This window comes from Rhinichthys klamathensis, unplaced genomic scaffold (assembly GCF_029890125.1).
Source record: "Rhinichthys klamathensis goyatoka isolate OS25496 unplaced genomic scaffold, OSU_Roscu_1.1 h1tg000354l_1, whole genome shotgun sequence".
NCBI classification, from domain to species: domain Eukaryota; kingdom Metazoa; phylum Chordata; class Actinopteri; order Cypriniformes; family Leuciscidae; genus Rhinichthys; species Rhinichthys klamathensis.
This window is the reverse complement of record NW_026606864.1, coordinates 1,141,638-1,169,636: the sequence shown is the minus strand read 5'-3', so window position 1 is coordinate 1,169,636 and position 27,999 is coordinate 1,141,638. Positions and strand designations below refer to the sequence as shown.

Below are 27,999 nucleotides of genomic sequence, written 5' to 3'. Positions count from 1 at the left end.
TTATTACAGATCTCACTCTGATTCACCACAAAAGAGTCTTTATTAAGTAAAAAACCATCAAACACAACATGTGAACATTTAGAAAATAATGAAAAACTGCACAAATAAATAACCTCAGATTGTAGTTTGAGTGTGACACAGATGATCATGTGATCAGGGCGTCTTGTTACCTCGTTCTAATGATCTCCTGAGTGGCTAAACGAATGATCTCATTGAAATCAAACTGAATGTATTTCCTCCAGTATCTGCGGTCGCGTCCGTACACCTGCGCTGGGAAACACGGACTTCCTGCAGGAGGAGACGAGCACACGCTGAATTACTCGCAAATAAAACCATGTGCGATATTGACAAGAAATATTATGGGATATATCTGGATATAAAAAGTCTACACACAACTGTTTTATTATTGTGACGTTAAAAATGAAACAAAAATCATATTAGAACTTTTGCACCTTTAAATGTAAAAATTATAACCTATGCATGCAATGCCACTGAAAAACAAAGTGACATATTTCAGAGAAAAAAAGACTTTGATGCTGCATTTATATTAATTTACACTTCATCTTTTAACGATTAATCATGCAGCTCTAGTTTTAAAACAACGTTAAAACAACAATTACGATATTATCATTGACGACATACACTCACCTAAAGGATTATTAGGAACACCTGTTCAATTTATCATTAATGCAATTATCTAATCAACCAATCACATGGCAGTTGCTTCAATGCATTTAGGGGTGTGGTCCTGGTCAAGACAATCTCCTGAACTCCAAACTGAGTGTCAGAATGGGAAAGAAAGGTGATTTAAGCAATTTTGAGCGTGGCATGGTTGTTGGTGCCAGACGGGCCGGTCTGAGTATTTCACAATCTGCTCAGTTACTGGGATTTTCACGCACAACCATTTCTAGGGTTTACAAAGAATGGTGTGAAAAGGGAAAAACATCCAGTATGCGGCAGTCCTGTGGGCGAAAATGCCTTGTTGATGCTAGAGGTCAGAGGAGAATGGGCTGGCTGATTCAAGCTGATAGAAGAGCAACTTTGACTGAAATAACCACTCATTACAACCGAGGTATGCAGCAAAGCATTTGTGAAGCCACAACACGCACAACCTTGAGGCGGATGGGCTACAACAGCAGAAGACCCCACCGGGTACCACTCATCTCCACTACAAATAGGAAAAAGAGGCTACAATTTGCAAGAGCTCACCAAAATTGGACAGTTGAAGACTGGAAAAATGTTGCCTGGTCTGATGAGTCTCGCTTTCTGTTGAGACATTCAGATGGTAGAGTCAGAATTTGGCGTAAACAGAATGAGAACATGGATCCATCATGCCTTATTACCACTGTGCAGGCTGGTGGTGGTGGTGGTGTAATGGTGTGGGGGATGTTTTCTTGGCACACTTTAGGCCCCTTAGTGCCAATTGGGCATCGTTTAAATGCCACGGCCTACCTGAGCATTGTTTCTGACCATGTCCATCCCTTTATGGCCACCATATACCCATCCTCTGATGGCTACTTCCAGCAGGATAATGCACCATGTCACAAAGCTCGAATCATTTCAAATTGGTTTCTTGAACATGACAATGAGTTCACTGTACTAAAATGGCCCCCACAGTCACCAGATCTCAACCCAATAGAGCATCGTTGGGATGTGGTGGAACGGGAGCTTCGTGCCCTGGATGTGCATCCCACAAATCTCCATCAACTGCAAGATGCTATCCTATCAATATGGGCCAACATTTCTAAAGAATGCTTTCAGCACCTTGTTGAATCAGTGACTACGTTTACATGCAGCCAATAACCCGTTCAAAACCGGGATATTAGCAATAACCCGGTCGCGAACGGCCATGTAAACACTGGCAAAAACCCGAATATGCTCATATCCCGGATTTTAAAAACCGGGATTTTATACCTGGGGGTACCCCTTTTCTAACCCGAATTTTTGGTCATGTAAACGCGCATCGGCATATCCCCATAGGGATGTGTGTTCTGCGCATGTTCTATTCGCAAGGAATCTTGGTCTTTTGAGTAGAGAAACTTCTCGGCGCATACAAAACCCCGCGTGCAGTATACCGGAAGTAAACATGGCGAGACGCAGCACAGCATACTTTTGGAGCGAGGTCAGTAACGTTACCAGCACCAAAGCGCAAACAAAGGCGATCGCTATCTGCCCCGAACTATTCATTATCCGCGTGCTGCTGTTGTTGTTTTCTTTGGATACAGGAAGAAGAATCGGAAATGACGCATATTGCGTCTTAAGGTTGTCCGTACGTCCAGACGCTAACCGCGTGTCGCGTTTACATCGAGATATTGCAATTCCATGTATACAGGAGTAACTCTCTCTGCTCACGCATGTAAACGGGTTATTCCTAATGTTTCAGAAACCCGAATAGTGACCTTAACCCGACCATAACCCGAAAATTGACTGCATGTAAACGTAGTCAATGCCACGTAGAATTAAGGCAGTTCTGAAGGCGAAAGGGGGTCAAACACAGTATTAGTATGGTGTTCCTAATAATCCTTTAGGTGAGTGTATATCGCACACCCCTAGTTGAGAAAAATATCAGAAGAAAAACCCACCGATGCCGTGTAATATTCTGGCCACGGCTCGACCAGAGAACTTCTCATCGCTGCGACTGCACAGGAAACCTCTGATGTCAGCACAGATCTGCCCTTCCCAGTCCCTCATCTGAGGACACAACACAACCAATCAGCATTCACACCTGAGGATTCAGATATAACACATCATAAACATCTGCTCGAGATGAAACACACCTTGCATTTGTTGAGCTCTTCCTCCTCATCCTCTTCCTCCTGATAGTGTTTGCTCAGGTCCAGGTTTCTCCTCTTGTCAAAGTAATCGCGCAGAAGCTCTTTGAGATCGTGACTCCTGCTCTCCTCCAGATCATCCATACACAGACTGCAGTTACGGTACGCAACACTACACACACACACACACACACACACACACACACACACACACAACACATAAAGGCAGAGATATTAAAGATGATGCCATTCCCTCGAGTCAAATGTCAGTGCATGTAAAAGACCAATCACATTTCAGTATGCAAATCTTGCAATGACTTTTGAATGCTAAATACTCTATCAGTGAAAGACAACAAGATTTTCAAAATACACTATTGTTCTTATAAACGGTGGCACTTTAAAACTGCTATAATTCAGCTGGATAAATGATCCCTTTTTCATTTATTAGATTCTTTTATCCGAAGTGACTTCCGATAAAGAAGTCTGAGTGATGAGGTCAGCGGTGTGGAGTGTGTGTGTGTGACGGGTCGGACCTGCGGAAGGCTTTGAAGCAGGTTTTGAGCTGGTACAGCTGAGTCCTCTCCTGCGCCATCACTCTCCCGTGCAGAAACGCTCCGACCGCGTCCAGCTCATCCGGCGTCAGGTCACCGTACGAGCGGAAGTAGAAGGACAGCGCTGAGAACTCCACGTGAACTCCACTCCTGCCTGTGCCTCCGTACGAACCTGAGGACAACACGGGACACAACGTCAGACAATACAACATGATGGAACAGAACGGAACAAAACAGAATAAAATAAAACAGAACAAAAAAGAATAGAATAGAGCTAAATAGAATAAAACAGAAAGGCAGAATCGTGCCTTTAGAGTGATTCAAAATAGAATCACTCTATAGAAATAACAATTTCAATAGAATACAATAGAATATAAAAAAAATAGAACAGGATAGAGCCAAATAAAATTGAACAGAAAAGGGTAACATAATAGAACAGAACAAATATAACAGAGTAAAATAAAATGGAACAGAAAAGCAAGCACACAACAATAGAATAGTAGAATAATAGAAATAAAACAATATAATAGAATTAGTGCTGTCAAACGATTAAAATATTAACTCGCGATTAATCGCATATTTTTATCTATTCTAAAGGTCTCTTGATTTCTTTTTGTCCCATTATTTTTTCTCATTTAATGCTCTTATCAACATGGAATCGGCTTGCTTTGTGCAAATGTTTTTTATTGAAAACAACATTGGCATTTATTGTGTTCAATTTCACACTAACATTCTCACTTGGAGCAAATAATCTCTCACACAATGTAACACTGTCCATCAATAAAAGGGTGAAAGGAATACTGACGAGGCCCTGATATTGACGAGGGGGCGGAGAATTCGCATCAGCTGTGTGTGTGTGTGTGTGTGTGTGTGCTTGGCCATCATCAAGTGGTATTTCAGACTGGACGTGCTGCGATGATGATGATAGCTCAGTTCACAACGACAAAACACACAGATCACTTTGGTCTCGTCAATGGAGCCATTTGGCAACTTTTTAAAAGTAAACTTTCCATTCAGAATCTTATTGGCATCCATTTCGGCGTCTCGCGCTCGTCATCCACTCAAAACTGGACGTTTTGAACGTTCCTATAACATTCAGAAATAACGTTTTTATAACTTAATGGGAACGTTATGAAAACGTTCTTATAACCTAAAATTGTTAGCTGGGGAAGAGGAGAGATTCGCGATTGCACTGAACACGTTTTAAGTGCAGGCATATTCTCTGAGTGAGCCCAGAGAAAATTCTCAAGAGCAGCGTGTATCTGAGAGCGCGCGCGACTCGAGCAGAGAGATTCGTGCTCGGCACATTATATTCCGCGCGCGAGCAGAGAGATTCGCGCGGCTCGCAAGCCCAAACAAGTGTGTGCGGCGTGCCTGTTGTTTTGTTTCCGGTCTAGCTAGATCTGCTTGCGCTTTCAAAACGTCCATGCCGCGCCCTGTTGCAAAAGCATGTGAAAAAAAACTACAAAGTTTGCTAGGCCAAAAAGACCGTTAATCGCGCGATAAAAAAATTAACGCCGTTAAAATGGGTTTGCGTTAACGCCGTTAATAACGCGTTTAACTGACAGCCCTAAATAGAATACAACATAATAAAGTAGAACACAACATAATAGAATAGAACATAATAGAGTGCAAAATACAGATCAGAACAGATTAGAGTCAAATAAAATTGTCATTACATAATAGAATAGACAATACAACAACATTAATATAATAGAATAAAACAATTAAAATAGAAGAGAAGAGTAAAATAGATTGGAGAAGGGCAACATAATATAAGTAAGGGATAATCCATGGCTAGCCATGCATTAAAGGATTTTAATGCACGATGTAGAGGCGAAGAACCACCCGACGCGAAGCGGTTACGGCTCGTTAGTTCTAGCACTCCGTCCGCTTTAAATAAAGTAGAGCCATCGGATTGCTTTTATTTGAATGAATTATCACATTTATTTAAATTCATTATTAAAAGAGAGAGACAGAGAACTGAAAGAGAAGAAAGAGAGAGAGAGAGAGAGAGGGAGAGAGATGCGTGCGCGAGTTACTCATGAGCGTCTCTTCTTTAAAGGAACACTCCGACTTTTTGGGACTTTAGCCTATTCACCTTATCCCCCAGAGTTAGATAAGTCCATACATACCTTTTTCATCTCCGTGCGTGCTATAAGTCTGTTTGACGCACCCACCGCTAGCCTAGCTTAGCACAAAGACTGGATGTAAATGGTTGCAGCTAGCATACTAATCCAAATAAGTGACAAAATAACGCAAACATTTTCCTATTTACATGTTGTGATTTGTATAGTCACAGAGTGTACAAAAAACAAAGTCACATGAGACACAGACATATTTTAACAGTATAAATACTGGGAACTATATTCTCTGAAGGCGAAGCACTGCTACTTGGGCGGAGTGATAACCGCAGCACCTGAGACGCGCTCTCTGCTCCTCACCACGGCACGTCTCAGGTGCTGCGGTTATCACTCCGCCCAAGTAGCAGTGCTTCGCCTTCAGAGAATATAGTTCCCAGTATTTATACTGTTAAAATATGTCTGTGTCTCATGTGACTTTGTTTTTTGTACACTCTGTGACTATACAAATCACAACATGTAAATAGGAAAATGTTTGCGTTATTTTGTCACTTATTTGGATTAGTATGCTAGCTGCAACCATTTACATCCAGTCTTTGTGCTAAGCTAGGCTAGCGGTGGGTGCGTCAAACAGACTTATAGCACGCACGGAGATGAAAAAGGTATGTATGGACTTATCTAACTCTGGGGGATAAGGTGAATAGGCTAAAGTCCCAAAAAGTCGGAGTGTTCCTTTAAAGTCTACAGTCCCCTCGTTGCTTAAGCATAGGCCTATATCATGGTTCGAATTACGTGGGATCCAGTGGGAGCTGAGCTCCCATAGAGAGAGTATGAGCTCCCATGAAAGCAGTAAAATCCTACACCTGTGGGGGCTCTAAAAATCATCAGCACCATCATTTTAAATTACAAATAAAGCACGTTTTTCTTCAATAATCGAGGCATATTTGTTAACCCTTTCGCACGTACGTTCACAGCGTTGTGATTAGAACAGTCAGTGCATCACGTGATCAACTGCTAAATTCAAAAGTGCTTTCGCGCGTTGGCTGGCGCTGAGCCAGAGACAGATGCGCTCAATATACACAATATATCACAACTATTCAGTGTTTTCAACCACATAATGTTTATTTTAGGTTTCAGACATTTAAAGGGATAGTTCGGCCAAAAATGATATTTAACACATGCATTACTCACCCTCAAGCCGTTCGAGATGCATATGTCAATCTTGTTTCACTGAGTAGTTTTGTTTTGCTCTGCACTCTGGCTGCGCAGGCGCGTTTGTTCTACGTCACGACGGTTCCTACGCTACGTCATACCTCGTACGCCGACTTCCATCACCCGTGAACGCGCGTCGATCGTTGCCGGAAGTCAGATATTTTCATTTATAAAGTTTTAAATATGTATATTTTTACGACAAAACCGCACGGATTACCCCCATAAGGCCTTTGTTTATCCCCCTGGAGCCGGATGGATTACTTCTGTGAAGGATATATGCACATTTTGGGACTTGAAGGAGGTGGACCCCATTGCTTCACATTATATCCACTGAAGGGTCTAAGACATTTTCTAAAATAACTGAAAATGTGTTCGTCTGAAACAAGATTGACATATGCATCTCGAACGGCTTGAGGGTGAGTAATGCATGTGTTAAATATCATTTTTGGCCGAACTATCCCTTTAAATACACAAAAGTAGCTACTAGCAAAAAATGATTTGGGGGGACGCTAGGTAGGCCCCCACCAATATTTTAGCGAACTCCTTTCAGGGTTTTCCTGCATGGAATTACGAGGCAGCCGCCTCCGGCTCTCAAGAAAACTCGGCCTGTGGCCATTCTCAAACCGTATAGTTTGCCGATAGTGCTGCGCGGGTCGGGCGAGACAAATAATAAAAAAAATTAGCCTACATTCAAATTAATCGAGGGTGGATGAAAGATAAATCATTATAATGTGTTGATTTTAATAAAGACACGGAACTCTTATCATGGTAAAACGCAATGAGCGTCACTCTTTTACTTTCGTTTTCAACAACGTAATTCTCTTTAGAGAAAATCAATCAAGGAAAACATATCAGGGCATTTACTACAGTTGTAATTTTTCAATGTAAATTATTTAATTTGATTGGTAACAGCCTACTGTCTTATTATTCTGATTTAATGTATTGATCAAATTAAGGAATATTTTAAAAGAAAGATGGAGCATAGGCTACATAAAATTAGAGGGAAAAATGCCCTATTTTAAAGGTAAAAAAATTATTCTGATAAGAGTGTTTGCCAACAGTGATGTAATGAAACATTGACAATTTAACTTTGAAGGGAGTAAAAAGCCTCTGTTAAGGATATTAAGGAAATGTAATTTTGGCCAAAGAATAACTTTTAATTTAAATAAATGTTAATTTTAAATCAGCCTACTTCAGTGTGATATTTTACCATATTATCATGCTTAACATTGAGAATTTGAAAAATTGTAATGATGATCAGATGCAGATCTAAATCAAAGAATATCATGTTTGGGCGGTTGGATTATTTTTAACAGCGGATTCGGGTGACTCAAAGTGCACCAGATTAATGAATTTATCTTTAAAATGTACAAAATTTTCTTCCTGGGGGGGCATGCCCCCAGACCCCCCTAGAGGTAACGAACTCCACCCAAATATTCTCTACAGCTGTATTAAGAAACGTACGTTGAACTCAAAATAATGAAGTGCAGTATTTAGCTATTTATTTATCACATACACCACGCCTGCTCATGGGTTACTTTTTTTTCTCTCTTTAAAGAGACCCCCACAAAGATGAAATCATAATTCGAACCCTGCCCTATATAGCTAACTTAATGATTCATGGATTTATTAAAATTATTTATGAATGATAGGCAACACTGACAGTGACAAGGAAAGCTTTATTTGAACTAATCATGTCATTTATTTAAATGAATTAGCTGTATGTCAAACCAAACTTTTCTTACGCGGATGATGAACGCTGGTGTCTTTTCCATTTTTCCTGTAGCGCTTTAAAACTGATTTAAAGACGGCATTGCTTGACTTGAAGTCTTTATCCCTTATGATGTTGTATTTTGTAATGTGACGGTTTATACCTGCTCTGAGACACATCAAACTTGCAACACTGTATTCGCGTCCAGCGGTAGACTGAACAGAGGCATAAAACTCCCGAAATGTCTCATTTAAAAGAGAAGCAGAGTAACGTTAGGTCTCGAAATCACAATTGTTCTGTCTTTGGCGCAACAAGTCACTGAAAGTGTTAACTGCCCATTTAGTTGTCTTTTTCGTATTGACCTCATCTTTGTCGTCTTCGATCTTATCTAGCTCTGTCTTTTCCCTCAAAAAAAAAGCCTAAAACGTATCTAAGTAATATACAGTAGTAGGCTATTTCGTTGTCACCCTGCCTCTCCAAATGCATAACTGACATTAACAAAATGCAATAATGCAGTAACAGCTGAAAAAGTACTTGGGTGTGTGTTTTATTTTATATTTACCGGTCAATAATGCAATCGCTGCTGTCTGTCCCATAGAAGAACATGACAGCCCGCGTATGTTTTGGAACTTGGGGCTTACATGAACCACGTGACAGCCATCGCGAGCGATCAAAGAGCGTCGCAACTCTTTCTCTCTATGGCTCTGAGCCTACCTAACGTTTTCATATGTGTCTCTCTCTCTCACTCTTTTGCAAGTGTAACTCTGTTACTATGGTTACCAATGTTTATAGTAGCGGATTAATTTCGAACTGTAATCAAACTGACTGGAACTACCTGTGCATTAAACGGTTTTACTGCACACCTTCCAGCCAATCAGAATCGAGTATTTAAACAGGCCGTGGTATAATAGAGTAAAATAAAATAAAACAAAAACACACAACATAATAGAATAGTATAGAATAAAACAGAATACAACATAATAAAAAAGAAATAGAATATAATAGCCTATAGAAAAAAAGGGATAGAGCATAATAGAATATAAAAAAACAGAATAGAGTGCAAAATAATACAATTAAACATAATAGAATAGAACAGAACAGCACAAACATAATAGAATAGAACCACATGTTTCCAGCCCACATGTTTAATTATGTATTATTTGTTTAATAATCTTCTGATCAAATATTTTTCATGACAATTAAGGGAAGGTAACTAGATTTTGTATGATAGAGGTCAGACTGTTCCTCTCACCGGAGCCCCACTGCAGCTGTCTCAGGCCTCTCTTCACCAGAGGAAGCTGCCAGCCCATCGTGTCCGCCAGCTCCACCACGTCGAACTCCAGCGCGTCACATGACTCCACACGCTCGCCCGCCATGCGCTTCCTCGCCAGCGTCACAGCGACCGGAGGACACCTGAGCACACGCAGATTCACCACACACGCCTCTGAAGAGCTCTTATAAAGCTTATAATGCTGTGTGTGAGAGTGTGACGTACAGTTTGGTGATCTTGCGCAGTTGTTGTGGCCCGCCGTAACACTGCAGCTTGCAGACGGAGAGAGTCGGGTGGAGGAGCTCCACCCACTGCTGAGGATGAAGCTCCAGGTAACACAACAGAGTCTCCAGACCTAAACACACACACACACACTGAGCCATATCGATCTTAACTGAAGAAGACAACATATTTAATTTGGAATATTTCACCCCCCCCCCAAAGAATAATCACATTGACATTGTTTAATCAGCCATTCCAAATAAATGCTGTTCTTTTGAACTTTCCATTCATAAAAGAATCCTAGTGTATTTTTATGCAATTTTTTGGCAAGATCAGAATAAATTACAGTGGTCAACATTTGAAGTGGATCAAAACCTTTCATCAAAGTTATACATGAATTTTGAACAATCCCCGCTCTTGTCTTAGGACAACTTTGATGACCTTTTTTGATCCACTTCAAATGTTGACTATTGTATATTGCAATAACTTGTGAGGTGGATAAATATTTGAATCAATTAAACAACATTCTATTCCTAGATGGAGATCTAAAAAAACACAGGAGGGCGAGTGAATGATTTTTAGGAGATCGATCCCTTCAAATATGTCGTCTACCGTCAGATCTACTGTATTAACTGTTTCTGTAAGTCTTCTCACTCTCTTCCGTGATGTCGAGGGCCTCCACGGTCTCCTGCATGGGAATGGCTCTCTCGTGTGTGTGACACGGCCGCTGTAAACACTCGTCCCTCAGTTTCAGCCCGCCGTCGCTCTCCTCTGCTGTCTGTGTTGGTGTGTTGTGCTCATGTGGAGTGTGTGTCTGTTGTTCTGTCTCGCTCCTCTGCTGGTGGGAATCAGTGTCCTCACAAACCTCCATCTCCAGTAACTCACTGTCAGAGACTTCTGCAGCCTGCAGGGAGGGACATCAGACCTCGACACATCTCACACACACATACATATACATATATATAAATATAATTACTCAAGTTTCACCTGTTCCAAATCTCGCTGCTTCTGCTGAATCTGTCTGCATTTACACGGAGGAAAAACCTTCTGCACCAGTTTCTTCACGGTGTAATAATCCACCGTGTCTGCGTAGATGTGCCGGCGCAGCTCGTGCAAATCTGCACCCTAAACACAAACAATACAATAAAAAGAAAAATTCAGTTATTGCAGTGTTGTTATTGTACACCAGTGGTTCTCAAACTTTTTCGGTCATTCCCCACTTTGGACAAGGGGGAATTTTCAAGCCCCACCTGCCTCCATCGCCCCGACACAATGCTAATGAAATAGGCAACAAGCTTAAAATGTTCCAATTTATTGAAGTAACAAGTAGTATCAGTATAGTAACAAGTTGTATCTAAATACAAACTTACTATCTACATCAAATAACAGCAAGTTCAAAAATAAAGAAAATGAAGTGCATCTGTGTCATAACTTGCATGAAATTCAAAAATAGAGAAAATAAAAGTGCCTCAAAAATAGAAAAGAAATAAAAGTGCCACTTTGCAATCTGTTAAAAAAAGAAAAGAAGAGAAATCCATTTGGCAAGACAGGTCTATTTATCCCTGCATTAGTGACTGCAATGAGCCTGTTTTGCATTGCACAATTTCTCAAAGCAGGGTTGCAGGCTTGATACTGACACTCAAATCATGTTCAATGTTCAGAGAAATTTCATGTCTTGTCGTAAGCCACAACATAATGACGTCACATATTTTCCAACCCAGCCCTCAGCCCCCACTTACGCAAGAAACAGCTTCCAGCGCGCCTGGCTACCCATCGGCGCGAAGCATAGGCTATATCTATGGGCGCAAAAGTTTGTTCCGCTACAATTAATATGCCGACGTCACGTCAATCATTATTTTGGGGGTGGGGAATTCCTGTTACTTGTTGTCGCCCCCGGGGGTGATCGGTCTAATAAGCGGCAACACACAGCTATAAGGACGGTTTGCTCTCACACGCGCTGCATTAATAGTCACACACACACGTGCGCGCAGTCACTCTCTACTCTAGTGCGCGGTCTTGCTCCAGATTCGGGGAGATTGGATCTCATTTGCGGGCGTCAAGGAGCCGCTATCAATATGCGGGAGACTCCCGGAACTTCCGGGACATTTGGGATGTCTGGATAAAGATATAAAGGCATAAAAAGGAAAATTTCCTCCCGTTTGGCGCGCCCCACCTGTCACGTCTCTATTCCCCACCAGTGGGGCGCGCCCCACACTTTGAGAACCGCTGTTGTACACTAAAATTAAAAATGTAAACTATTATAGATTTTGTTAACTGAAATAAAGCTGAAGTAAAATATAAATATCAGATGATAACATGTAAACATAAGCACTTTTTGTAATGCTGGTTGAAACTCTTCAAATCCTGATAGCAATCGATAACACAAGTGGTCTAAATGTCTAAACCATAGACTGTAAAAAAAGATGGACGACGCCCCTTCGCTCTCTTCCATTGGTCAGAAGTGAAGCCGCCAGTATCCCGATATGGCGCTGACATCTTGTCTGCGCAGAAGCGATTTCGGGACCAGACCTGCGCAGTCGTGAGCAGGAAGTAAAGCCGCGAAAATCAAGGCCCCGCCCTCACTCTCGCAGAATGTATCGCAATTAATTCTATAATTAATTATAGAAATTGAGATATTAAATTTAAAGCTCCAATCTCCTCAGTCCTCCGAAGATCCCGAAAAAAAGTCTGTTGGTGCTTCAGTGACTACTTCGCTCAGAGAACCTGTCAATCACAGCTGTCAATCATGACGTCACACCACCGCATCAAATAACTAACTAAAAACAAACTTATTTTAAAAACAAACACTTGAAATGACATCAGCGTGATAAAAACTACCGTTAATGACAGAAACCATCTTTGGAAAAACGATATTTGAAGTGTAATTTAATTGTTTATTTGGTCTCACCGTTGAATAACACGGGAGGCGGGGTTTATGACCTATACTGGGACCGGCCACCGGGGGACGATCGAGACGTTTTGGCTTCACTTCTCAGGGCTTGTGCGGCAAACTTGCTCTAAACATGTACATATACAGTCTCTTCTGTGGAGGTCTCAGGACCAAAAAATGTTTGTCCAATCATTGCATTCGATCCTGAGATGATCACGTCCTCAGACTAGGAGGATTTATGCGTTTCTATGTCAAAACTATCAACGCTGAAATGAATCTGCAGCAGTCAGGTGGTACAGGTCAGTGCTCTTTAAGTTGTTTATGTTCCTTAAACCTGAAATAAAATAAGTTTAAGGTACTAAAATGACTAATCCAGCACAGTCTAATAAATCATGCGTCAGGGATCAAGGATTTTGACACAAAGAACATGTTGGTGGATCTTCTCCTAATATCCTGAAATGGCCTATTTGGCAACGGGTATAAATCATCTGTTCCCATCGATTTGTAAAATGATAAAAACTCCTTTGCCAAACATTGGGACTGATTTTATGGAGTTTGTTCATGTTGTGTAGATCCAACTCTGTTTGCTATTTGTTATTAATATAGAAATGTATTATAGGTTTTAGATCCTAAGCAGCTATTGTGCAATTTCTGAGGTCTGCTGATAATTCCTCTTTCACGGCAGTGTCTTACTATATTAGTATGTAAGTAACATTAAAATATTGTTACTACTGTGAAATGATGAATGAAAGTACCACACATGCACAGACCTCTGGGTCTAGAAACAGGTGGCAGTGCGCCGGGTGTCCGTCACGTCCCGCTCGGCCGATCTCCTGCACGTAGCTCTCGAAGCTCTTGGGCATGTTGTAGTGGACGATCCCACGCACGTCCGATTTGTCCAACCCCATCCCGAAGGCCACGGTGGCCACCACCACACGCAGCTCCCCGCACATGAAGTTATTCTGCACTCGCCGCCTCTCAGACGCAGACATCCCGGCATGGTACGCTTCCGCGATCCACTTCAGAGGCTTACGGATCTTCTTCCTGGCTGAGTTGAGGGAGAGAAATGGCATTAACACCTCAAAATAATGCAAACAAGCTGGAGTGTTATGCACGACAGTCATGTATTATACCCAGAGCTTTCTTCTTCTTCCCCACGGGGTTGTCGTCCTCATCGATTGGCGCTGGTTTGGACGACTCTCTCAACAACACCCCCTGCAGGCAGGTGCGCAGCAGTGCAGCGATACGGGACGTCTCCTCTCGCCTGGTGCAGTACACGATCACCGACTCGAGAGCGCCGAAGCGTTCGCCCTTCAGCAGAGACACTAGAGCCTGTTGGAGAAAACATTGAGACAGCTCTGAATTTACTGCATGAAAAATGCACTTTTTAACTACGCATCTCTCTGAAAGATCTCAAACCAAGTTCAAAATATTGTACCACGATGATCCATTTTTACTGAAATGTTTTACTGAAGTTGAATTCAAAGAATAATGACAATTCAGGACCAGATCTGGTCAGTAGTTTTGGTGCAGATAAAATAAATAAAAAATAAATCTGTGTTGTCATTGTTAATTAAAAACTTGAAAAACATTTAAAAGTATTTCATAATTGAAAAAAAATTAAAATTGTTGCTTTGGCAACTAACTCAAATAAAATGTTTGTCAAAGTCAAAGTACTAAAATTCAAACCTAAAAATGAAATAAAAACAAATTTAACCTAAATAAAAATATATGAAAAAAAAAAATACAAAAACGAATTTATAATATATTCAAAATATGAATAAGTACTATAACAGTATATAAATAATTCTAAAATAACACTGATATTTTAGTATATATATTTATTAATGATTTATTATAGTTTTATAGCTGTAAATACAATTATATAAAAAATCTAATATATATATGTAGCATTTCTCTTCCATTACTTTTCAATTTCTCATCCATTTCTCGTCCATTTTGAATTTTCTGGACAAACAATTGTTTTTTTTGTCCTGTATCTTGTGAAGACAAAGTTCCCAACACTTGGTACACATGATTTCAAATACCACTATAACTAAAACAATACTCAAATATCTACAACTGTATGACCATGACAGTTGAAATATGCCACCAAAACAACTGTAACCTGTCATCCACATAATCTATGATCCTAATAATCGCTGTTTTCAGCTAAATTTGAAGGTTTCATGTTGTTTAGTTGCATCTGACTTGCTCTGGAGTGCAACTGCTAACATTAAAAAGCAAGACTAAACGCACCTGATCTTTGTCTCTGTCCATGGACACTGACAGCTGGAGGTTGTGAGGGACCGCGGCGGAGCGGACAGCGATGCCGTCCTGGTCGCTGATGTCCAGGTGTCGGGCGATGTCCAGCGCTGTGGACAGAGTGGCCGTGGCGGTGAGACCCAACAGACAACGCACACCCAGCCGATCCCTGAGCACCTACGCAACACACACTCACATTGATTTTGCACTGATCGAATGCAGAAAACTCCAATGCATTTGAGAGACTCGCCTTGCACAGTCTCAGGTAACAGGGTCGGAAGTTGTGCGACCATTCAGACACGCAGTGAGCCTCGTCGATACAGGCGAAGGCCACCGGGGGGAGCTGGTCTGCAGGGGGGAGACATCCGGACCCGGAGTGACCTCCCCCGACCAGCGCTTCAGGAGACAACAGCAGGACGTGCACCTCACCGGCCTTCACCTACACACACAATAACAGACATCAACTAACACAGAGTCCTGACTAGTAAAGATGCATCAAGACGTGATTCACACATTTAAATTTTTTGATGTGTGACGCTGTTACTGGTCAGGTTAGGACCAGTGTTGTTATCGTTAACTAAACGAAAACTTAACGTGGTTTATCGCTATATCCTAACTTTATTGAAAGACATGCTACATATCATTTAAGTAGTAGTAGTAGTATTATTTGAGTTTATTGACATATCAGCATCACCGGCTATTACATGGCAGATATATATTAAACATTTAACAACATAATATTATAAGTATAACATAATTAAAACAAACTTATGATCTATAAAAGATTCTTTAAATGTACTTGTGCTAAAAATGACTAAATACATTCCAGATCCATAAATTTACAAAAGTTATAAATCATTTAAAGAGTACTTCATAGTCTTGTACCTTCTCAATGGCCGTCTCTCTCTGTTTCTTAGACATGTTGGAGTGGATGCAGGCGGCTTTCAGCTTCGACGGGAGTCCAGAAAGCTTCATAATCAATGTAAAAATGAAACAAAAACACTTTAAACGGCTGCTCTAACCTTCCACGAGATGTTTTAATCTAAATGCTCTTAATAATTATTATCTACAGAATATATCTTATTAAATAATAATTAAAACAGCAATACCGTGCTTCATTTAATTTGCTTAGTAAATGAATAAGAATTTAATTCCCACTGCAGAGTCAGACGTACCTGATCGTCCATCAGAGACACCAGAGGAGACACCACCAGCGTGATGCACTTTGACCTCTGGGCGTACAGGTATGCCGGAAGCTGGTAGCACAGAGACTTTCCCATTCCAGTGGACAGAACTACCAGTGTGGACAGACCTAAACCACAACAAAACCACCAATAGATCAGAGCACCGGCTTTACTCAGCGCTTGTGCACACTTCACTTCAGACTCAAATTCATTTCCCTTTTTTGGTTGTCTGAACAGCAAAAAAAAAATCTTTAAACAGTAAAATCCATTTTTTGAAAGTCTCATCAACAGCAAAAATTTGTAGAAAATCCTTTCAAATGCAGTTTGAAATGAAAATCAGGTTTTTGGGAATATTTTTCTTTCACATAGTAACTTATCAAATGAGATGGTAAATGCCAGGGAATTTAACTCTCTGGAGATGAAGTTCAACTGTTCATGTCCTCGTATAGGCCCTGTTGACAACTGGCACTAAGATGCGTTTTGGTCGATCGGATCACAAGTGGACGACGCTAAATACAGGTGTAAACGGGTCTAAAACGCTTTGAGCTTGTCCACTTTCGACCGCTTCCAAAGTTGAAAACACATTCGACTGGATTGCTTTCGTAGTGTAAACGAATGCGTTCAAACAGCCACAATAGACCGTCTACTGAACTAATGCGGGAACATTATGGGAAGAGCGCTAGACAGACGGGATTTAAACGTTGTCGACTGGAGACCCCAGTTTGGAATAAAGATGATAAACATACCAAGCACAATGTTCTCCTCCCACCATTCCTGATTTCTAACACACACTCGGCTGGTCTTGCGGCCGACTAAAGCTGCGTCTCTCTCCGCACGTTCACATGTAAATTGCGTGAGCTTATTTTGTCCATTGGATCAAAAGATCTGAAAAAACACAATTTTCCCTCAAAGACATCAGGGCAGAAGTGGCTGAAAGTGGACAAAAGAGACGGATTAAAACACCAGGTGTAAACGGGAATGTGTCTCCCTCGTCTACTCGTGATCCGATCGACCAAAAAGCATTTTAATACCAGGTGTAAATAGAGTAACAGCAGACGCTGAAAACAACACGAGCTTCACGTGGGCTTGAATATGTGTTCTAGACCTGAACTTCTCCTTCACACAGAGACACGTGGAAAATGCAGACTTGTGGGGTTTTTTTTCCCCCAACATGACACTCCACTGTCTTATAAAAATAAAAAAGGAAATAAAGAAATGCAGTAATCTCCCACCTGACAGGATTCTCATGATGGCCGTCTCCTGGCCAGGCCTGAAGGACTTGTAACCAAAGTCTCGGAGCGCTTCGTACACCTCTGGAGGGACATCTGTGGAAAATCCCAGGAGAAGAACGAGAATAAATAGGGACATTTGCACAGAATAAAGCTCTTACTGACCATTAAAGCTCTTAAAGACCATTCAAGTACCTTGAACTTTCCCATCATCCTTTGGTGTGTAGAGCGGCTCCATAGGTGGAGGAGGGGCAGGCCGCTCATAATCGGGTCTGATGATGTTGAGCAGAATCTCCTCCCCTTGCTCCGCCTTCTCAGAAGAGTCTCCGCCCACAACAGGAGGAGCCACTGTGGCAAGAGAGCAAAACATTGGTTGCCATGATGTCGTTCTAAATGTTTTTGCACACTGCCATCCAGTTTCTTTGGTGTTCTAGTTGCTAGTAGGGCTGCATGAAATTGTTTTTCTGCAATATGTACTGTGAAAAATCATACAGTAGATTTCCCCAGGTAACAGTCAATGAGCATGAACAGTGCTGAGCTTCATACAGCGCATATATTTACAAAAATCGCAGTCTTCTTGTTTTAACTATTGCCTTAAGTCATATTGCAATATATCATCCTAGGGGTGTTTTGTGACAATTGACTACAGAAAGTATGGCATCTGTCCCAGTATGTGAACATGTGCCCCATGCGGACCCACCAATAGGCTCTGAGCGCAGAGTTCCTGTCGCCCGGGCAACTTCCTCCAGCGTGGGCAGCTCAAACTCCTCCTCCTCTACTGGGGTTTCCTGCTGTTCTGCAGAACTCACGACAGGAGCTGCAACACAAACCCAGGCACATGATGTCATAACATATTTTCAGAGAGCAGAGTCATGTGACCCGCGCAGCCTCATCTCACCTCTTCCTTGACAGTCTCGTGCCCAGTGGCCCGTCCCGCCACACTTGTAACAGGTGTCGCCCTGACGATTGAAGCCGCCGAACCGGCCCCGGCCCCTCCCGAACCCGCCGCCAAACCGCTCGCCCTTCAGCTGGAACTTCTGCATGTACATCTGCAATTATAAAGCATTGACAAAAGCACATACGTCAACTACACACTTAAAAGCATTTTATAAACACAGAGTTTCAGCATTTAATACAATTATAATCTAATTTTTTAACCATTTAAATTATTTAAATAGTTTCGTTCGGATTTACTCAATTCACGTTGGTCATACTTCTGGACGGACAATCCGTATAAATACACAAAAAACTAAATATCCCTGTTTGAGAGGTTCCTAACAATATTCTTTTAGGATTTAGGATTTATTTTAACAAATTGATTTGTTTAAATTAAATGATTTGTTTTAAAAAGAAAGAGAGAAAGAAAGAGAGAGAGAGAAAGAAAGAAAGAAAGAAAGAAAGAAAGAAAGAAAGAAAGAAAGAAAGAAAGAAAGAAAGAAAGAAAGAAAGAAAGAAAGAAAGAAAGAAAGAAAGAAATTGCCTTATAACTCAAGATGCATCAAATCTGACATCAACAATGCCACACGGCAAAAGTTTAGAGCTATGATGGAGGGAAAAGACTTACCGCTTAAAATTTCATCTATTTTATGACTTCTTAAGATTATAATGTAATATACATGTCATTCTGACTGACTATTTATATGTTTTTTTTTTTTTTTTTTTTTAAGAGCTATGGAAGATATATGCTGTGACTGTAAAAATGGCAGGTCAAATTTATTTAAAAAAAATCTGTATTTGTGTTTCACTGTAGAAGGTAAATCAAATGGGTTTAGAGCAACACAAACATTGCATCTCAATGATGACAATATCTATTTTTGGTTAAACTGTTCATTTAAAGAAGATCTTTGATGTTCTAACATGAGATCACCTGACCTGTTTCCTCATTGCGGCTCCTCTCAAAGCAAATCCTTTGACATGGGACTTCTTCTTCAAATTGATTTTCACAAAGTTCCCATCTGTGTTTTTGGTAGGCCTGGATCAAGATGAGAATGATAAATCAATAAAACACACAAATATGTGACTATTGGCAAGCTTATGGTACCCACTTGACCCTGGCGGTGTTCTTCATCGTGTATGCAGCGGCTCTGGCCTCCTCCTCATCCACCTCTCCCAGCAGATTCTCCTGAGGAATCACTCGTTTCTGGGGTTTCTTTTCCTCTGAGCTGGAAGGATCATCCTCCTCATCGACTTTTCCTTTCCTCTTCCCTCCTTTTTTGGGCTGATCCTCCCCAGCTGCCTCTCCTTTTTTAGTTCTCCTTCTCTTTTTCACTGCGCCTTCCTGCTCCTCAGATTCATCCACATCATCGCCCCTTTGTCTTTTTCGACCTTTTGTTTTTTTGCCTCCTTCGGCCTGTGTTTTTACCCCCGAGTCTTGATCTTTTTTGGCCCTGGGTTTGCGTTTCTTAGTTTTTGCAGGAGATTTGGGTTCCTCTAAACACGTCTCACCATCTCCAGTGAGAGCTGCATTGTCTTTTTGATATACCCGTTCACCATGAGGCCCCGGGGAGACCAATTCTGCATCCAGCACCACATTGTCCCTTACTGAAGACACTACAGGGCCTTTCTGTGCTTCGTCCTCTGACAAGTCAGATTTACTCTTCTGTAATGAAGTCTTTGGGGATGTTTGACCCTGAGTTGACACGGTTTCGCTTCTAACAGTAGGCGGTAAACAACTATTATTGTTTTTCGTTAGCTCTGAATTCCCAGCGACAGGTTTCTGAGGTTCCTCCACCTCATCGAAGACCTGACAGCGTGCAAGCCAGCCACTGTCCACAGAAGAAATCCTCTTGGTCATGGACTGCCTCAGGAACTGGAGCCTTTCCACGCTCTTGTGCGCGGATCCCACAGATGGAGACCAGGATTTGGAGGGGGTCACGGAAGGGAAAGGATCCGAAGGCTCATCCTCAAACTCAGTGCTGGTCTGTACAGGAGGAGCGCTGGGGTCTGGGTGTGTGTTGGCTGACTTCGGTGTGTGAGTCTCTACACCTGTCGGTGCTGTGCTGGAGTTGGGAGTGTCCTGCAGTGCTTTGGTTGGCGTTCGGCGAGGGGTTGTAGCTTTTTTCAGAGAAAATGATCGTTCCTAGAATTTAGCATATGCGACAAGGAAATAAGAGGACAGATATTCTGCAGCCTGTTTCTCCTAATGACATTTATTAAGAATCGTTTCTGTCAGATTCATTATTTGTTCAAAACAGCCATTAATGTCATATAGATTAAGTTGAGAAATGCAAGAAGTACAATATAGTAAAGATCCCATTGCAACATACTAATCAGAGTAAATGTTTCTGAACAATATAACAAAATATATAAATTATACCCTTTTTAATTAAAAAGAAGTATCCACTTTCAATCACATTTTCAATCTAAATGTTTTAAATACAAAATAATATGTATTATATACAAAATATGGTCAAAATCAGTCATAATCAGTGGACGTGTTAACCCATATAATAATAGGCCGTAATAAAAATTAACAACTACTGTATATACTATTTTTTTTAACGAAAACATCTAAAAACATTTAGTAAAAAATTTAGAAAAAATATATCTTTTTGATTACCTTTTTAATAATTACATAAATAAATTATATTATTTTAAATTATATATTTTTTAATTTAAATTTATATTTATTTTATTATTTTATTATTTATTACTTATTAATTTTTTTGAAAGTACATTATAACAGCTGTTTGGAACAAATACTGCTACGCTGACTGAAAAAACATCACATTTTCAAAAGACTAAAAAATCTATATAAAGATATAGTTTTTAAGTAGTATTACACAGCTCGTGATACGTCATATTCACCTTTGTAAAAGCTCCAAGATTGTTCTTCAACTTCATGCCAAAGTACTGAGCTGAAGCTTTCAGCGTCTCTTTATCATCTGATGAGAGTTTCGGCACAGCAGCCGGCAGGTTCTTCCGGTTAAGGTGAGATCCCCAGCATCCAGATCCCTTAAAACAGTGAACATAAACATTTACTGGATCTACATATATGACAGGTGCTTATCTTCAGAAACTATAAAGACGGCTGATGATGAATGTTCAAATGAAGTAGATTCTCACAGTTGTAGATGAGTGACTCTCCGGGGGGTTTGGTGGATCTTCCACCTCTGAGCTCTTTCTTTCTTTTGCTTCTTTAAGAGAACGATATTCTTTATAAAGTTCTGCAAACACAAGAACATACAAATCAAAAATTAAAACAAACAAATAAACAAAGTATGAAAGCTCAACATGAACAAAGTTAACAACAAAATAATCTTACGTCTCGTCTCCTCTGGAGCTTTATCAATGTCATCCTTCAAAAGAAAAGATATGTTTGTACATTATCACATAAAAAGATGTCAGTCAATTAACAAAATATATACCCACAATAACTATGACATTTATCAGTAAACAACACAAGAAAACACAAAACAACATAACATTAAAAAACATAAGACTGAGCACAACAAAATAAAACACAAGACAAGGAAACCACAGATAGCATAACATACAACAACAATACGCAACACTAACGTTACCCGATACCTTATTGGGCTTTCTGTTGTTTGTTTGGAAGAAAGATTGTTCCCATTTCTTCAGGAGGATTTTTACATCATTGTATCGATCCATTTGGTCACTTTATCCGTGAAAACCAATATAGCAAGTAACTTACAAACTCATCCAACAACCGGGGTTTTAAATTCCTTCATAGAACACATCAACATGTATTTCGGACTCGCTATAAAAAGACCATGTCCGTTATAGAGACATATGTATCTTATATAAAAGAGAATAATTATCTTATATAAAAGAGAGAGCTATATGCTTGATTTTCACTCACTAAACTTTCAACTGAACGCGCCAAACGTCAAATCAGTGTTGAAAACAATAGATGACTTCCGCCTCTTCCGGTAATGTCATAATACAAGTCCTCAACATAGTGATACCATAAAGACCACAATAGGCAGTGCATAATACATTTTATTTAAATAAAATTACAAAATCAGTTGTCAAGTTTTTCTTATATATAAATATGAATGTCAAAAAGATACATATTTTAGCTGAAAACACAGAATAATTATAATTGAACAATTATGAACAGAGTTTCTTCAGTCTGGATTAAATAGGCTATACAGTTATTAAATGTCACTTTTTCCTTCATAACAGGCCACATGGTAGCTTTTGCCCATGGACATCACTCGCACAATCTCATTTGAACCCTGTGGACATAAACAAACAAAAAAACTATATTTCAAATCATGATGAGATCAAATAGGCTATATGATGACCATACAATATACTTCTACATAAAAATAAAAAGATATTTGCAAAATAATAATAAAATACCTCAGTGGGAAGGATTAACTGTTCACATCCAGCACAGGTCTGGGCTAGAAACCTGTTAAAGAAAAATTATGTCAAAGTACACACACACACACACACACACACACACACACACACACACACACACACAAATCAATATTACTACATAATACATGAATGAGATAATGAAGAAATGTTCATGTCTTATAATTGGGGTTCATTTGGTATGAATGGCTAAAATATTTAATAAATATATGGGAAATTTGATTTTGACATAATGATTTGGAGATCCTTCATTATTTGATAATTAGATTACATAGGCCTATTCATTGTCTTGTAAGTGTCCATATGCCAGCATGTTCGTCACCTGTGGTAGTCTTTCACACAATATATCTTGTTTTGTGTGTCGACACTGAACGGCTGTCCCTCCAGCGTCTCGTTACAGATGACACAGCGGAAACAGTCGGGATGGAAAGACTTTCCCAAAGCCTGGAGAACCTAAAGGGGTCAGAGGTAATCTTAGTTCATTTTATTTAATATTTCCACATGCCACATGATCCACTAAATTCATTAAACACTCAAAATGGCTTTCAGACTGACCACATCTGTGATTAAATATCCGCAGGATGTGCAAACCTCTGCAAAGTGCTTGACACTGGAATACTAGAAAAGAAAGAAGCATTAAAAGCACTCTTGCCCTCTAAATTGAGTGCAAGAAATAATTAATAAACAAGACAAGACCACAGACCAAATAATCCTCCTCACAGAACACCTGTCCTGAAAAGTCATAAAACTGCTTTCCTTTTAGTTTCTGGCCTAGAGAAAAGAAAACACACATGATCTTGAGTTTATAGTGTTCTCTTGTAAAAGCATTGCACAGAGCCCATAAGGGACATGGTGGTGGGGGGAAAAATTTGATGGGAGGAAAGATAATGAGTCAATGCTTTTGCGTTCTCTCGCAAATGTTTTGTGTTCCCCCGAAAATCTTTGCGTTTGCTCACAAAAACCTTGCGTTCCCCCGAGAAACTTTGCGTGAGGAACTTTGCATTCTCTCAAAAAAGTATTGTGTTTCCCCAAGAAACTTTGCATTCTCTCGTATAAGTATTGCGGTCCCCTAAGAAACTTTGCATATTCTGGTAAAAAAGTTAGTTCGCACGTAAAAGTATTGCAAGAAACTTTGTGTTCTCTCATAAAAGTAATGGAAATTTTAAGGTTTTTTTTTGTAGTAACCTGAAAAATACTATATGCTCTCTGGTAAAATTATTGCGTTCCCCTGAAAAACTTTGCGTTCTACCGTAAATATATATATTTGAGTCCCTGCCTGTGGCCTTTTCCTGATTCCTGATTCCATTCACACACAGTAGAGAATCAGCATCTTTTACATGTAAAGTCACTAAAGCCACTTTTAAAGGAACTGATTCTGATAAGAGGAGCGTTTGCTGTCGGATTCTGTTCCCCCCGTGTTTCTTACACAATGAGGTTTTAGTATTTACAAAACTGATTTGTAAAAGTATTGTTGTCCCCAGGGAAACTCTGCATTCTTTCGTTCACTCATAAATGTTTTGCTCTCTCGTAAAAATATTGCGTTCACATGAGAAACATTTGCGTGTTCTCTTAAAAATGTTTTGTTTCCTCAATTCTCTTTACTTATCATTACCATGTCCCTTTAGTGACTCTGTTTAGGGGCTCTGTGTACACTATATGACATTAAAAAGTACTTTGAACTGATATGTTTTTGTGTCTGTATACTCATGTCATCTTCCCTGTGTAATATTCCTCTGCATCTGAACTGTCACATGAGCTGAGAGTCTCACCGCAGACACAGCAGGAGAAGCAGCTGGCGTGGTACACTTGTCCCATGGCTTGGCAGGCCCGATCAGCACCAGAAATGCCTCCTGTGCACTTTGCACACTTACCTGCAGGTGGCAGACAACACACAGAACATTCAGATTAATCAATTCATCCGAAATTAAAGTTTTGCATGTAAACAGTCAAACCAGGGGAAATTCCTTACATGATAAAAAAAAACAAGTCAGTACCAAACCATCCCACACAGTAGAAAACTGATTGAAAAGGTTGAGCTTCAAATTTACTTTAATGAGAAATTCTCTGATTCTATATATCATCGATCTGTTTATAAAGAGGTGAAATATATAAATATTTATTTAATACTTTAATAAGAGTCGCTTGATATTCACTTATTTATTTAGTGGTGATTGAGACTTTTTGCCATTGAGATGAATTGGGGAAATGTGTCCCAATCAACCTGAATTCATCCTATTTATTTTTATTTACTTACTTTCACTAAACAAACACTGGTTAAACTTTTAATTGAGTAAGATTGTAACAAATTTAGTTTTACTCCTTTGAACTGAAATCAAACTATCGAACTAATCTCTGCATCAAATTCTGAAAACATCATGACATATTTTGAAAGTTCAAACATCTCTTAAACGAACCATTCTTCAGCTTGATAAACTGAACTATAAACAGGCACCAGTTTATACCCATGCAAACATTTTCCAATCACTGCACAGATTAGATTCATGACGTGGACCTTACCAAAGCATAAAGAGTGTGTGTCCATGTTCTGTGTGTGTGCCAGACCGAGACGGGGAAGGGAAAGTGTCACTGATGTCCTGCTCCTGCAGACAGACTCTGTCTCCGGCGGTAAGCGGAGAACATACTGTGAATTCTCCAGTGTGTGCGGGTGTATTTATATGTGTTATAGTATGTATGTGTGTGTGTGTGTGTGTGTGTGTGTGTGTGTGTGTGTGTGTGTGTGTGTGTGTATCAGGGGGGAGACACTGTGAAGACCTTTGATGGATATATGATATATATATATCACTAACAGCTGTGTATCATGGACCTGCTGAGATATTACATGGAACTGATGACATCTATCTATCTATCTATCTATCTATCTATCTATCTATCTATCTATCTATCTATCTATCTATCTATCTATCTATCTATCTATCTATCTATCTATCTATCTATCTATCTATCTATCTATCTATCTATTTATCTATCTATCTATCAGAAGTGGGAGGGGAGTTATGCTGCGTTCCAGGCAGGTTTTTGAGCACGTAAATCACGACTTCAAACTACGACTCACGACTTTGTCGCGTTCCAAGCCAGTCACGCCAAACTACCTGAGCGCATGGAATTGTGGTAGCTAGATGTAAACAAACCATTGCTGTTTTGTATGGTTTCGCGGGTTATGTGATGTCAGAGCTCGTAACTGGGAGTACATCGATCTAGTACGAGTTCACGGGTGGGAAGTCACGAGTATGACTGCCGTTCCAGTGCACTTTCACGGGTATAAGGTTGGCAAAACACGGGTTACAGGTTGCCTGGAACGCGGCATAAGTCACACATGTCCAAGTCAAAAGTAAGTCTCAAGCAAGTCTAAGTCGCAGTAAACTGTCACGGTTCGCAGGTTTGCTTGTTCAATCTGTGTGTACTGCTCTGATCTGATTGCCTATCAGCGTCAGCTGTGCTGACGAGCAATCAGATCAATCGCAGGTGTGCCTCATTTATGAGTCCTATATGTAGTGCTGTGTTTGTCATGTTCGTTGTTGCTGGTTCTCTGTCTGGTCTTGTGTTCTGTGCAGTTTTCAGCCTTGGTACTTCTGTCTCACGGATATTCCTGCGTCTCTGTACCAGTGCGTTTTGGGTTCTGCCTGCTGAGGGTTTCTCTGATCTCTTCAGTCATCCTCGTTCTCCAGGACCGTGTTCAGCCCACTGCTGTCACCCTGCGCTGCCAAAGACCTTCTGCCGACCAGAGACTTCACCAGCCTTTCTGTCCTATTTATCTTGCTGTTTATAAATAAACCTTACCTTTATTCGCATTTTGGATCCTGTGATTCGTGACCTGACATAACGATCTGACCAGTTATGGATCCAGCGAATGTGACCGAGTTGAGAGACATCCACAACAACAACGCTCGGTTTGATCGACAGGACGAACAGATCACGGCGACCGGTCGAGCAGTCCAGGTCTTGGTGGCGCAGGTATCTGAACTTTCCTCCCAGCTGCAACATCTTAGAGCCGAGTCTGCCCACATGCCCACTGCGCCTAATCCACCACCCGCTGTTTGACCCACGGACCGTCCTACCAACAACCCGGAACCTCGCCTGCCTCCTCCTGCTGCCTATTCGGGTGAGCCACAACTATGTCGTGCATTCCTGACGAAATGTTCACTGTTTTTTGCTCTACAGCACTCATCATTTCCCACCGAGGAGTCCAAAGTAGCCTTTGTAATAACACTACTATCCGGACGAGCAGCGCTATGGGGAACCGCTGTATGGAAGCAGGGACAACAGTGTTTGGAGTCATTTCAGTCCTTCAGTGCTGAGCTCAAGAAAGTGTTCGATCGTGCGGTCTCTGGCAAGTGGAACAGCAAAGCGCAGTGGGACATGTTTCTGCATGGGTTGGCTGACCGTATCCAGAGTGAAATCTACACTCTAGACCTACCTACATCATTAGATGGCTTGATCGATCTAGCTATTCGAGTGGACGCAAGGCTGCAGCGTCGAGACCTTCTGATGCAGAGACACCTGATTCCGGACATAGAGGTCCATCCTGTCAACTGGGCACAAGTGCCTCAAAGTGCCTCAAAGTGCCCAGTAAAAGTCAAGGCCCGTCAGTAGGGAGAAGGTTACTGACGGGTGGCATTTCCTTGGATGGATCCTCCCAAGAATCGACACTCCTCCCGGTCAGACTGCAGTGGGCTGCCTCGCATCATCTCTGTAATGCTCTCGTGGACTCTGGAGCAGAGGGGAGCTTTATGGGCCGAGGTCTGGCGCATTGTCTAGGAATCCCCATAATTCCTATCACTCATCCCATCTCTGTAAACGTGCTGCGTGGTCAACTCCTGTCATCCGTCACTCATTCCACCGGACCGGTGAGTCTGATCACCTCTGGCAACCACGTCGAGGAGATCCATTTTCTCCTCATTGACTCTGCTTTTGTTCCTGTGGTGTTGGGACACCCTTGGCTCACCCTTCATAACCCCCACATTAACTGGCGTCAGAACTCTGTCATGTCTTGGAGTAAGAATTGTCATGCGTCTTGTTTGGTGTCTGCTTGTTCTTCTGTGTCTTGTTCTGTGTTGCAGGATGAACAGGCAGATCTGTCTAACGTGCCCGGGGAGTACCTCGACCTGAAGGAGGTGTTCAGTAAGTCTCAGGCTGCTTCTCTTCCTCCGCATCGTCCCTATGAATGTGCGATAGATTTATTGCAGGGTACGTCTCCGCCTAAGGGCAGATTATACTCTTTCCGCTCCTGAGAGGGAGGCCAT

General features: G+C 40.9%; 2 protein-coding genes across 2 annotated transcripts; both read right to left on the bottom strand.

Annotated features, from left to right (window-relative positions):
- recql4 (RecQ helicase-like 4) lies at window positions 1-22,058 on the bottom strand. Its single transcript, XM_056232700.1, has 24 exons — window positions 21,917-22,058; window positions 21,651-21,684; window positions 21,452-21,552; window positions 21,194-21,340; window positions 19,432-20,465; window positions 19,259-19,358; window positions 18,285-18,435; window positions 18,087-18,203; window positions 17,582-17,734; window positions 17,390-17,482; window positions 16,149-16,285; window positions 15,859-15,942; window positions 15,224-15,412; window positions 14,968-15,150; window positions 13,842-14,040; window positions 13,479-13,756; window positions 10,806-10,943; window positions 10,473-10,722; window positions 9,822-9,951; window positions 9,579-9,739; window positions 3,305-3,494; window positions 2,778-2,943; window positions 2,583-2,691; window positions 1-288 (listed from the first exon to the last, which is right to left on the bottom strand). The coding sequence occupies exons 1-24, from the start codon at window positions 21,998-22,000 to the stop codon at window positions 167-169; spliced, it is 4,350 nt and encodes a 1,449-aa protein (XP_056088675.1). The 5' UTR covers window positions 22,001-22,058; the 3' UTR covers window positions 1-166.
- A 411-nt stretch (window positions 22,059-22,469) lies between these two features.
- Window positions 22,470-25,463, bottom strand: limd1b (LIM domains containing 1b). Its single transcript, XM_056232719.1, has 7 exons — window positions 25,256-25,463; window positions 24,508-24,609; window positions 23,442-23,509; window positions 23,294-23,356; window positions 23,061-23,191; window positions 22,718-22,769; window positions 22,470-22,590 (listed from the first exon to the last, which is right to left on the bottom strand). The coding sequence occupies exons 1-7, from the start codon at window positions 25,278-25,280 to the stop codon at window positions 22,510-22,512; spliced, it is 522 nt and encodes a 173-aa protein (XP_056088694.1). The 5' UTR covers window positions 25,281-25,463; the 3' UTR covers window positions 22,470-22,509.
- Between the last annotated feature and the right edge of the window lie 2,536 nt (window positions 25,464-27,999).